This window comes from Lissotriton helveticus, chromosome 3_1, assembly GCF_964261635.1.
Source record: "Lissotriton helveticus chromosome 3_1, aLisHel1.1, whole genome shotgun sequence".
Taxonomy (NCBI): domain Eukaryota; kingdom Metazoa; phylum Chordata; class Amphibia; order Caudata; family Salamandridae; genus Lissotriton; species Lissotriton helveticus.
The window spans coordinates 1,475,551,877-1,475,564,778 of NC_136061.1; the positions used below are offsets into that span (position 1 = coordinate 1,475,551,877).

Consider the following 12,902-nt stretch of genomic DNA (forward strand, 5'->3'; position numbering starts at 1 on the left):
TCACAGCAAAAGACCTGCTCAGTCTTCGGAGGCCGCAATTGCTGAAGATGGACATTTGCTGGAGATCCAGCCTGGGAGCTAAAGCTGCTGAAAAAAAGCACCATCTGCAACCAGTCTGAAAGGCTGAACCTGCTAAAGACACGCATTTTCTATAAAGGCCTACCATGTTAACCCAGCCCAGGAGCCCCTGCGCTGAGTAAAACTGCCTTTGTGGTCCCACATCATCGAAGTCACTAATGGAGGAGCAGGGTGGCAGAATAGCACTGCCAATGGCACAAGAGCTAGTTCTTCATTCAGATGGTAAAACGTGGTCTAGCAAGAAAACCAAGAGATTGAACACAGAGGCAAATCTGCCGATAAAAACTGCAGACTTTACCTGTGTGAACTTGTAGCGGCACAGACTGTTTAACTGGTCTATGCATTAGCCAGAAATTCAATGGCCATGCCCAGAATTCATAGGAGGGACTATAGAAATTAGGAGAACTCCTAGAGCTGGGAGAGGGCACCGTAGGGTTATAAAACTTCATTCAGACGTCTATACGAGATTACAACCCAGTAACTTTATTCCTGTTTGAACTGTGCAGTATTTCATTTTGCTGTTAGATTAAAGTGCATTTGGTTTATTAAAGCAAGCTCAGGTCTGGACCATATGTTACTGTTTCTGTTGGTTGATTTTTGAATTCTAAACGATTGTGCTCTGAGAGTTTTCTCTCACAAATAACTACAATGTTTAATGTCTGTGAAATTTCAATAAGAACTTGCTTTTAAATGTGAAGATATTTTCTTTAGATTCCTATACGTTGCAAATGTCCAATGTGTTTGTGATTACAGTATTAATAATCACAACAAAAATATTAATATATTTTAATCTGTGGGTTTCTACTTTTGAAGAACATCTGCTTATGACGTGGTGATGTTATATCTAAATATATGAATGCCTCATGAACTATTTTGATGCTTCCAATGTCCTCACACAAGAAGTCAAGTTGAATAAGCTATACAATTAGGATAAAACTTGGACAGCAGTCACTATATTTTCAACCTTTGTTTATAAATTGGTTTCAATGTTTTTATTACCTAATATTGACAGTCATTTTAAGGGAAAAGTAACTGGGAACCCAGGTAGAATCTACGTCTGTAATAATAAAATATGCAGGCAAAGTAATTGGTTTAGGACCAGTCTTCCTTGCCACCCACCTAATTCTTTGTATGTCCCTACTATGCCTCGGAGATGGAGAGGGAACTGTCCCTTGCAAGCCACCATCCATGTAATTACAGCCAATCGCATTGCCACATTCCTAATGAATACTAATTAGGCATGTCGTTCTGCAACTCTAGTGATTCAGTATTTTGAGAACTGACCTAACAGTACATCAATCAACGATTTGTAGAGTGCTGCTTATCACCCGTGAGGGTATCCAGACACTGGAGGGACTGCTGCTGGAGTTGTCAGTCGTACATCCAGGTTTTTAGGCAATCTCTAAACTTCTGTAGGGTGGGTGCAGTCCGGAGGTGGAGTAGAAGGCCATTCCAGGTCTTGGTGGACAGGTAGGAGAAGGTGCGGTAACCACTTCTGCTTTTGTGGAAGCGGGCATGTGGTCAAGGGAGAGGGAGGTGGAGCGTAATTACCTGCCAGGTTGGTGGAAGTTCAGTCTGTGGTTGAGGTAGGCTGGTCCTTTGTTGTACAGGGCTTTGTAGGCGAGGGTCAGTAGTTTGAACTGGTACCTTTTTTGGACGTGGAGCCAGTGGAGCTCTCTGAGTTGGGGGGTGATGTGGGCTCTTCTCAGTAGGTTGAGGATGAGCATAGGTCCTTAGGTCGGTTTGCAAAATACTATTTCTTTCGCAAAAAACTATGTATGCAATTTTTGACCACTTTTTGTAAATTGAGTAGTAATACATTTGGACACTAACTTGCATAGGTAGATTGATGCCAATTGTGGTCACTCCTTATTTGCAGCTCTACCTGGTGGTAAGGGATTGTTGAAATATGAATAAAGAATAATAATATAAAATGTAAGATGTTCAGACAACAGCTGGGTAAATAGTGAAGTTTCTCTGCTATTTGGATAGCTACTGGCCAAGTTGTGCATACCATCTGCTATTTAGTTACCCGCCAGGTCAATATTGAAGCTTCTTTTGTATTTGATGGCTGTTGTACAAAGAGTATATAATTTCTGCTATTTAGTCTTTGGCTAGATATAAATAACGATGTAACTTTGCTATTTGCAAGGTCACCGGACAGATAATACATTATTTCTGATGTTTAACCAGCAACCTGGTAAATATTTGCTATTTATATGGCTACTGGCAGAATTGTACATAACGCTGTTTTTTTGTGCCAGGAACCGAGTAAAGAGTGAAATGTATTTGCTATTTGTTTGACTACTGGTCACATGTGGCCGATGAAGGGTGATGCCCTGAAACTGGTCCCAGGATGCTTGCTTCCGTTCCAGGGAGGGCATTGCTTGGCAGTTCGGGCTGGACTGTTCCCAAAAGGAACAGGGTCAAGACTGATTTGCATATGGCTGGGCCCAAACTGGGGTGGTGTGGTGAGCAAAAGAACAATGGATTAAACCCAGATCCTTGTGACTGGGGGTGAAAGATTGCATTGTCCAGCATTCCGTTCATCAATTGTTTCTTTTACTGGTCACACAGGACCAGTAAAGTTAGTTAGCCAAAGGCCAAGTAAACTGTAAAGTTACTTTGCTATTTGGATGGATGAGTAATAGAACATCTATGCTATGTAGCCAGTGGCCGGGTCAACAGTGACGTTTCCTTGTTATTAGGAAAGCTGCAGGCCAAACAGTGCAGACACTTTAGCGAGCAGCCAGGGAAATAGTGAAGTTTCTCTGCTATTTGTAAAGCCGCTAACCAAATAGTACATCATTTCATTTTAGCCAGTAAATAGCTTCCAGTTCCACCTGAGGCTATCGCCTAGTGTTCTGTAGCAGAAGTTGTACAAACTAGTCTGTCTCCTAATAATAAGAAAACGCCGCTATTACAGTTGCTCTGTGGCCCTGTTAAATAAACCGTCTATACAAAGCTTTAGTAAAAGACAGGGCGGGGCAGCTCATTTCGGTAATATTCTCCAGCAGAGGGGCGGCTTGCCACAAAGCGCGATTTCAATGCTCGCATTAAAGGAGTGGGGTTGTGCCTTGGCAAACACTTGAGACAGCATCAGTTCATTGCTTTAAAAAAACATAACCCTCGCTGTGCAGCTGTCTGGAAGCCAGAGCCCCTCCTCCTCACAGGGGAAATGACATGGGCGCTGTTTACTCTCCCTGTTGTAAGGGGAGAGGGAGGCAGACAAGAGCGGCTGTACAACAGCCAAGGAGGACCCAGGCCGTGTGCGGCCCATAACCTACGCAGCGTTTCCCGCCCGGGCCGGCAACTGGCCACCAGAGAACAGCATACGGCCGATCGGAAACAAGCATGGCCTCGACAAACGGCAGCGACGTGGAAACGATCCCACGTGAGTTGTGCACTACTTACTGACAGGCGCAGGCGGGGCCAACCAAGTCCCACTCAGAAAACCACCCGCTCAAGGCTTGCGAAAGCACCTGGTACTTTAGCTTTGAAAAACAGTAGCCCTTTAGCTTGTTAATAAAAACCTCTACTGTACTTAAAAAGGCAATTTTGTTTACAAAGTGCTCTTAACGTGTTTTTTTTAATTTTTTTTATTTCGATTGAATTTACAATCATAAAAGTTCATTGTAGTAAAATTTTCCAACAATTAAAAGAGAAAAGAGAAAAAAGAAACACTTATTAATTGCTATATACAAAGGTATAAAATTAGTATTTCCTAACATCGTCTATACGTGTTTATGTATTAATGTTATATATTTCAAGTCAATTTATTTATGATTTGAGACACTGGAAGGGCAAACGGATATCTGCTTTTTGTGTCGAGACAGCTGTGGTTTAGAATGAGACTTCTATAGACTTAAATTCCTATTTGAAAGCTTTTTGTTTTAAAGGTGAACAATAATTGTCGTTTTAGTTGCTTTTCACAATAACAGTTAGTTAACAATATCGACCAGCTCAGTGGAATACAAGTTAAGTCATTTCAGCTTTATTTGTATTACTCATACCTTGAGTTGAGACAGCCCAGAGCGCTTTGGAATGTTTTACGCACGCAGAGAAAAAAAAAAGTATAGATTCTGAACTTTAGGTGGGATGAAAAAAATGGGGTAGTGGTGTCTCTCAAAGGGGCGTGGCCGATGTAATTAGGGGTGTGGCTTAAAACACATAAGCCAAAAATCTGTGTTTAGCAGAGTGTGTCAATGGACTGCTTCTGTCATTGCATCCAGATATATACTATAACTAGTAACATTACACCTACAACAAGCCAGGACTATTGGCTTTGTCAATGGATATTAGTTGTATAGGATAAATAATCACCAACTGTAACGAGTCTTTGCTGCAGAGTTAAGACTTTTTTTTCACCCTTATAGTGAGGGCAAAAATTGAGAGCCCGATAGGGACCCGTCACAGCACCTGCTTGGACCCGGCCCACTTAAAGCCCTTTACAGAATCATTAAGAAACTGCACATTGATGGCAAACCCCACTGACTATTCACTCCCCCACTGAAGCATTTGCTCATTGCGTTTAATCACTAAGTGACCGTAACACCCAAGGAGGCATGGCATGTGTACCCCTCCTTTTGTGAACGTGAGTTCCCTTCATTCGCGGGGGTGGGGGTCTCGGGGGCTGCAAGAGCTGACATTGGTGACACTCACTCATTACCTGCAGAGCAGTTATTTATTTATCTGTTGCCTGCACGGGTGAGTTTGTGTCGCCTGTTTTTAATAATCTGCCAGGCCATTACTACTGGGTTCTTCGCTCCACCCATGTGGGACATAGATGTCTCCTGGAGATTTGCACTATGTGTAGCAGGGTGCGTGTGGAGTGTGTGCGTTTATGTTATCGTTAAAGCCAAGGGATCCATTTTGGATTAACTGTGTATGAGTGGTACACAATTTATAGGTTGTGTGGAGCCTTCCAGACAGTAATGTGAATAACAGGACTCCTTTTCTGGCATGGTCTAGACACTATGGTGTAGAGGACTGGTTAGAGAGGACCCATTTGAAATGTAGATACGTTCTTTGCCCCCTTCCATTCTTCCTCAGAAGTGTTAACCTCAAGAGTTTATGAGTTACCTAAGTGAGGAAGGAATCTTCTCCCTCCTTTGCATCTTTGTTTTGGGTTTCCCAGACATGCAGTTCCAAGGCCCACCCATCGGTCCCTCTGACACCAGAGGATAACAACTGTAGCTTGACGAGTCTTGGAGCAATAGGCAAAAAGCAAGATCTGCATGAAAGCAGTCCCCTACCTGGACCTCTGGGACCCAAATCTTTTTCTCCTAATGGAGTATAAACATGGTGCAAGAGAGGCAGGAGAGTCGAGAAGCTGTGCTTGAGGAATTGAAGGTAGTCAGCTGTAGCCACCAGAAGGAACTGCACCTCCAGGCCGTAAGATTATGCCTTGTGACCCTGGTTCCCTGTGCTGTATGCTTCAAGGGTAATAATCTACTCCTGAATCTGTGCTTGCTTATGGGTTCTTAGAGGTTTTCACTTGATGGTCTGTGGAGAACTGCCGAAGGTTACTGACTGTTGACATTGTCTGTGATTCTGAAGGAAAGATCAGCTGAGACAGTGTCTCCCACTGTTGTTGTTAAAAATAATCTTTGTTTTTAGTGATAAGATCTTTATTGCTTGATTAATAAACATCTTCACTTCACACAATATTTAAAATCTGTACCATAAATATTATTACAAATGTACCAATACATTCATAATTATGTCACAAACCCAGACCAATTCACCATACATTGTGCATATGATTTTTTTTAAATAAAATCTATTAAACATGGGTTACCTCAAGACAGCAAAGTGCCTTGGAAGGTTTGCAGCTAAGTATGATCCCAACAAACTTTGATGATGTCATGTCTACCACCACCAAGATCACCGTTACTCCCCCAGGGATGAGCTCTTCATTTTGTTTCAGTGGTAGGGTTGAGTTTAGGCCCTAGGAAGATCCACAAAACAAACTTTTTCATCCACTCCCAGACAGTGGAGTCGGATCTTCCCTTACCTCGGTCTACAGAGTTCTGTCCAATCAGATTCGAAGTTGCATGCTAATGTGCAATTTGCATTTTTTTTTTATAAAGTGTGAACTTGACCCAAAGGTATTAGGGCACTTTAGTTGAGCACCAGTTATATTACACAGGGCCACTTTTATCTTTAGTCACTGGATGATTAAGTGATTTTCCCAGAGTCAGAGGAAGTTGAGTCGATGCAAAGACCCAAACCTGGTTCCCTCGTTGCGAAGTGGGCAGCTCTGACCGTAACGCCACATCCTCTTCCCAGTGACGTGGACTGGAGACATTGCAGCGATGACAGAGCAGGAGCAGAGTCATTGCAGTCTCCCTCTGTGCTAGGTGCGCAGACGCCACCCGCAGGAACAGATCAAAGCCTCTGTTCCACCATATAGGGAAAGCCCATGTTGGGCTTCCTAATGGGTACAGTACCTAATTAAGACATTTCGGGGCCACAAAAGACACTTGCACAACTGTGACTGTAATTTCTACATAATCTTTCCATAGCCACATCGGTGGGTTTACAATAGTCCTAGAGAAGTGTTAATTTTGTGGAGTAGCATCTAGAGTATAAGTACTGACTGGACAATGCGTTTTTAACTTTTATTATTTTCATGATTGAGTTCTGAGTCTTTACCCTACACAAGAGTAAGCCTTGGAGAACTCTGGCTCCATACCCTTATAGGTGCTTAAGGGTTGTTATTTGTGTTTTGCTTGTGTCTAACAGCTGGATAAGCCTCAGGACCATAAGGGTAAAAGGCCTTCATTGTTACAGTTTGACCCCGATTGCCCGGGGATTCCTGAAAAAGTTCCATCAGGGTTCCACATATGAGAGCCCGACCTAAAATTTCAGACCAAATTTCCTTATTTGTTTGAATGGGAGAACTGCCAAAGCCTTACATCCCCTGTAGTGGTATAGAACAACACCCCATAAGTTGGACCCCAAAAGATTGTCTGACTCGGGCACCCTTCGGGGTATGTGGACCTGGGTTGAGCACGGCCCTTGAACCATCCCTCTTTGCTGCAGAGGCCTAATTTATGCCTCTGATTCACAGATCTCAGACTGTGCCAGAAGCAAACATATTAGATTGTCTCTTTAATAATTTCTAGGATTAAGATTTGTTATATTTGCACCCATGGTATTTTTTCACAGTGACAGTTACTCCAGTGATAGCGGTGCACAAGTCCATATTTGGGAGGGTGAAAATTAAACTTGGTGCTTGCTCTCATGCAACTCAGTTTTACATGTGCAGTGATTCTGGGGTGAATCCCTCTATACAATTTTGGGGAGAAGTGGAAGACGTGTATGGTTGCAAATATTCCTGCTTATATCTTCTTTTCACACAACAAAATATCAAAAGATGTCTTCCCACGTTTAACCTCCTTATAACTGAACGTGTGTATGTCCTATAATGGTGTTTTTTTTAATAACGCTTATGCTGCCATAAAGCTTCAGAGCGTATGGAAGGCCATGTTAAACGCAGAAGATATGGAAGTGCAGCTGCTTAGTTGTTTTATGTTTACATTCAGAAAATTCTATTTAAATTTGGGGACGGTAATACATTTATGTCACTAATAGGATGAACGTGGTATTATTGTGAATGATGGTATTAAAAAAGCTGCTGGTTCCATTTTTAAATGTGCAGCATATACAGATAGTGACCGATTATTGCATGTTAAAATGTAGTTGTCAACGTATGGCACTGGGGAATGTGCAGCATGGTTATTGACTTGTTTTTCAAAAACAACACAGTCCAAATTCTTATATAAGATTTTACACAGAAGACCATCCACAGGCAACGTTGTATCAGATGTACAACGTATGGGGATGTCAGCTTGCTACAGCAGCATTCTCCCATTACCATCACCCCGGCCCATCAGACAAACGTGCACAGCTAACAAAACGAACCCCATGACCCCTACCCAGGTGACCCCATGCTTGGGTATCAGGGCTCCAGGCAGGGCAGGACCAATGAATCACGCATGCGAAGCTGCTGGGCTCCGCGCCAGCCAAATAACCTAGACAGCTCTTTGGCCGGACCTCCGCCCATATCCAACAGCCGTATAACGTACCTAATTATCTAACAAAGCATTCATTTCCTTGTTGTTTCTGTGAAAAACCTCCGGACCCAGATGGTCAACCCCCCACCCCCTCTGCACTCTTTCTAGTGTTTCGATGACATCCGCAGGGACATCGAGGCAGCTTCCTGACGCTTCTCGTGACTCATCAATAAAAGTCACGGAAATAAAATACTAGAGTCTCGGAAAGGGGGTCTGGCATTCACATCCGTTGATAGAATTAGACGTGAAAAAAGCCTGTTCTGTAGACAGGATGAAAGAAAACGCGCCTTCTCAAAGCTGTTGTGCTGTGAGTGACGTAAGCAACCAGAGACGCGGACGCTGTGCAATATGAGACCAATGCTCGGGGGGCTGGCGGAGGGAGGGAAGGCGCAGGCCGCGAGGTGGGGGCAGGCTGCAAGTCTGTTCTGAAAACCGCAATACCAGACGCGCTTTTCAACTGCTCATAATAAAGCAAACAATGGCTAGCTTCAGGGAACCCAGCGCGCTAAAGTGTGAACCTGCGCTCAATATCCCACTGAAACCTTTGTTAGTCACCTTAAGTCGCAAGTTATTGTAGCTTGAAAAGATCTGCAATTGAGCACTATGAGAATATCAAGGATGCAGCAGATCTGTGTGTTGCAAGTGGCTTTTAGTGCCTTTCTTTTAATTAAACACTGAAATCGGTAGACCATCAGATCTATTGTTTGAGGGCTAGGATCCTTAACTGTTCGTGCATTTTCTGTTTGCTGCCAATTGACTAAACGCTCCGTCTCTTGTGTAATAATTCCTTTGTTTAGATATAAAACATATCTTTAAAGAGTCGCACAAATCACATTGTATACAGTTTTATAAAAATAATTTAAAAAATGATTAAAAGAGAAGCAAACAATAAAATGTGGCCGAAAGCATGGCAGTTAAAACATTACAATTTGTGGATTTGCCCTCCTGGTCTTTGCAAGTTCTATTATAATGCATATTCAGACTTAGCGATGAGCAGAGACCTCAGCAGTATCCATATTTTCTAGGTTGCGGTACGCTTGCTGAATAAATTTGGCCAAATTTATACTTAAATTAATATTATCCGGAGACAAAGCAGCAATGATGGCATGCCTACAGGACCGAACCCCCAGCCTGTTCCATTCTGGCTTGAGCAGATGCCTGCGTTGAGAGTTAAATGTAGGGCAGATGCAGAGCACGTGAAAAATTGTTTCAGTTGCTAACCCGCATCCTCTACATATTGTGGCCTCCTTTTTGCGGCGCCAGGTGGGTAGATTTTGAAGAAAGCGCCAATCTCCCATTCTTAGGGCAATCAGACAGCGCTTTAGATGAAGTGAAAATGTCGTGGAGAGGTAGGCAGCAGGTGTTAGTCGTTTGTAGGAATTAACTACTGCCCAGGAATGGCTACGCTTTGTGACAAGAGCTTTGTCTGCAGCCAGAGATTTCATTCTTACACATTTTTTGATTATATTTTTAAAAACAGTCTGACTGGGGTTAAGAGCCCATAGTTCGGCAACTGACATTTGGTGGATATAGTTGTTCAAAAGGCGGCCGAATGTTCCCCCTGGGTTGGTCTCATTGATTTCTTTCCAGGTTAGAGATTCTAGTGTACCTGGTTCGGCCTGTCTTAGTTTGTGACACAGCTTAAGATAGGTGCCGACATTAGAGGCTTCATAGTTAGTTAGTCCCAGCTCTAATCTAATCTGGGCCGGGGAAGCGGTGCTCGGCAAGTGAAGTGCCTTTCTATAGATTTTAGTAGTGTGTTTATTTAGGGCAGAGTTCATTTTACCTTTAAAGATCTCTATGCCATATGAGAGTGTTGGCCAGATCTTTGCTCTAAGTACTTCTAGTAAGGGGGCAAGGGTTGGGCCTGAAAGTTTCTTTGATAGTTTGGCCAAGGATACCACTAGAGCCGTGGTTTTGGCTGCAATCACACTGCTTTGCTTTGTGAAACTGCCCCTGGAGTCCAAGTGGACGCCTAAATATTTATACGATTGGTCAATCATAAGACTTGTTTTATTTATTGACCAGCCACCGCCACTGTAGCGTTTCTTACCAAAAGGGACTATCAGGGTTTTCTCCATATTAATTTCTAGTTGGTTGTCAAGCGCGTATTGCGATAGTGCATCAAGAAGCCTTTGTAACCCTACTCTAGTAAGACTAAACAGGGCCAGGTCATCGGCATATAAAAGGTTGCATAATGCCACACCTCCTATTTTGGGTGGATGGCTGTTTACCCTGTCTAGGGTGCTTGACAGGTCTGCTATGAATAGGTTAAAGAGAAGGGGGGCCAGTACGCATCCCTGTTTGACACCACGTGAGGTCATGATTTTTCGCGAGAGATGCGAGCCGGACCCTAACTTCACTCGAACCCAGGTGTCAGAGTAGAGTTGAATGATTGGGTTCAGTATCTTGTTTGGAATACCCCACTGTGTCAGTTTTTTCCAAAGGGCCTCCCTGGGTACTCTATCAAATGCTGCCTTGAAATCGACAAAGCAGCAAAAGGCCAACCTGCGTGTTAATAAAGCATTGTCAATGATAGTGGAAACTGCCAATAAGTTTGTTGTGGTACCTGAATTGGCAACAAACCCTGTTTGATTCAGAGGAATCAAATCGTTATCCTTTGTCCATTGCCTTATCCTCCAGAATTAGTCCCGCAAAATGTTTTTCCTCTATGTCCAGTAGGGCGATTAATCTATAGTTGTTCGGAATGGCTCGAGATCCAGCTTTGTGAATGGGGTGAATTATTGCACCCCTCCATGAGTCCGGGATTGTCGATGTCCTCAGGGTGTAATTAAAGAGATTTAATAGGACCGTGGACCAGAAGGGGATGTCTGATTTATATAGCCGCTGAGGTCCAGTTTGGAGGTGAGTCACTTGTTGACCTGCCATTCACTACCAAGTAGCCTGCGTTGTAAAATCTCGTCACAGTGAGCTCACCTAGTATATTTGGGGCTTGCTTCAGGGGTTTAGATTGAGTCATGGCCTCGATGATATTAATAGGGTCCGGCCCTTCCATGTCTGCAACGTTCCCCTGAAAAAGATTTGTGTTAAAATCTCCCGTGATTATGCGATCCGAGTTGGGATGTTCAGCGGCCATGTCATCCATGATCTCGCACTGTCGGGCCAGATGGTCTTTTTTTGTACAGGTGCTGGGATTGATGTACACATTGACGAGGAGGAGTGAGCGCTGCCTCCTCCATGGGTTAATTTTGACCCCAAGTAACCAATCTTCTTCAAAATGGAGTTGGTTGAAGGCTCTTTTTAAGTTGTTTGAGATATATATGAACAGTCCGCCTTTGGGGTGACCAAATCGGCTGTCCCTGAGTGCTGGTTTTCGGAATTCAATGTATCCTTCTATGGGGTGGTCCCCCATTGCCCAGGTTTCCTGTAGAGCGATTGCTGCATGTTTACACAAGAAAGCCATAGTATCCTCATTTGAGGTTTTTTGGAGAAATCCGCTGATGTTCCATGAACACAATAAAAATGGAGGCCGCCCTTGGTTGATGTCTCCTTTGTACTGTCTGTCCGCCGCTGAGAGAGGTTTCTTAAAGGGATTATGTATTTCTGCAAGCATTTCACCGGCTGGCGGTCAGTTTGGGTGTTTTGATGACAGGATAGATGGCAGCCACCCCCAGCTATAGTTAGATTCTGAATTGTCTCCGGCTTGCTCGGGGCCTTTTGATTCAACATCTGACCCTGAGGCGTTTTTTAAGACCGAATAGGGTCTCATACGTCTTGTTTTGTTAGTTATTGCCGGGTGACTGGGTGAAGTCGATCTTGTTAGCAGGGAGGTGGGATATCCAGGGGTGAAGTAGGGGTATACTCTAATTCCCCAATTCCGCAGGATAGGCTTCTGTTCAAGAAAGGCTCCTATCCAACTGGCCGAGGAGAAAGTCACCACAGTGACCTCAGAGGGTTGGTTTCCTGGGGGGAGAGAAATTCGATGGATTCTATGTTGTTCGAGGTCAGGCCAGCTAGTCCCGGGATTCCTTCGGCTAGTTTTAACAGATTAGATCTGTTAAGAATGTCGTGCCGCCCTTTAGATTTATATTCAGGAGCCAGAAGGATCTGATGGCGCAGTGGATCATTATTGATTGACTCCGGAACACTTATGGGCTTAATATTGGAATTTTCCGCTATCGTATCCGGTTTGGTTTCGTATAACTGTTGTGACAGTCGTTGCGAAGCCTTCTTCAAATGTAGACTATGACTGATCTGAGCTACATTGCAGATGGTTTTGGAGTAATTAAGTCTTACCCTTGTGTTTTCTTTTCCCGGGGAAGTGAGAGCCATTGATGGCCTAGATTTTTCTGGTGTCGTTGTGCTTGCCGTCACTGGGCTCTCCCTAGTGATTTCTGTGGGGGCACTGCCCTTAGTTGTTTCCGGGGCCGTAGTTTGTTTGCTTTGGTCCTGTGGGCTCATCACCGATTCTTGTGTGAGTTTTTCCAAGGTAACTCCCTTGAGGATAGTCCTTTGCTCTACGGCATTGTTTTTGACGGGGGATTATTTGTTTTCGGGTTTTTTGAAGATAGGATAGAGATCCTGATGGACCATTTTGGAGTTTGCCCTAAGTTTGTTTCTGGCTTTTCGCTGACGCTTGCGCTCTCTCTTGCTGCATGGTAGCACTGGCCCTGGGGGGGCACCCGCTGTTGATTCGCTTTGAGAAGCGGGACTGTTTGTTTGCACAGGCTCAAGTTGGTCATGCCTAGTTGTTTGTCCGGTTGGTGACGAAGGGGGGCCGTT

At 43.8% G+C, this 12,902-nt stretch overlaps 1 protein-coding gene across 1 annotated transcript in view; it reads left to right on the forward strand.

The window, feature by feature from the left end:
• The first annotated feature begins 3,231 nt into the window (after positions 1–3,231).
• The window catches only part of LOC144823520 (glycophorin-C-like), a 174,423-nt gene continuing 164,752 nt past the window's right edge, over positions 3,232–12,902 (forward strand). The window contains exon 1 of the mRNA XM_078682095.1: positions 3,232–3,472. Within this exon, the coding sequence (XP_078538221.1) occupies positions 3,433–3,472 (40 nt within the window). The 5' untranslated portion in view covers positions 3,232–3,432. The remainder of the gene's footprint in view (positions 3,473–12,902) is intronic.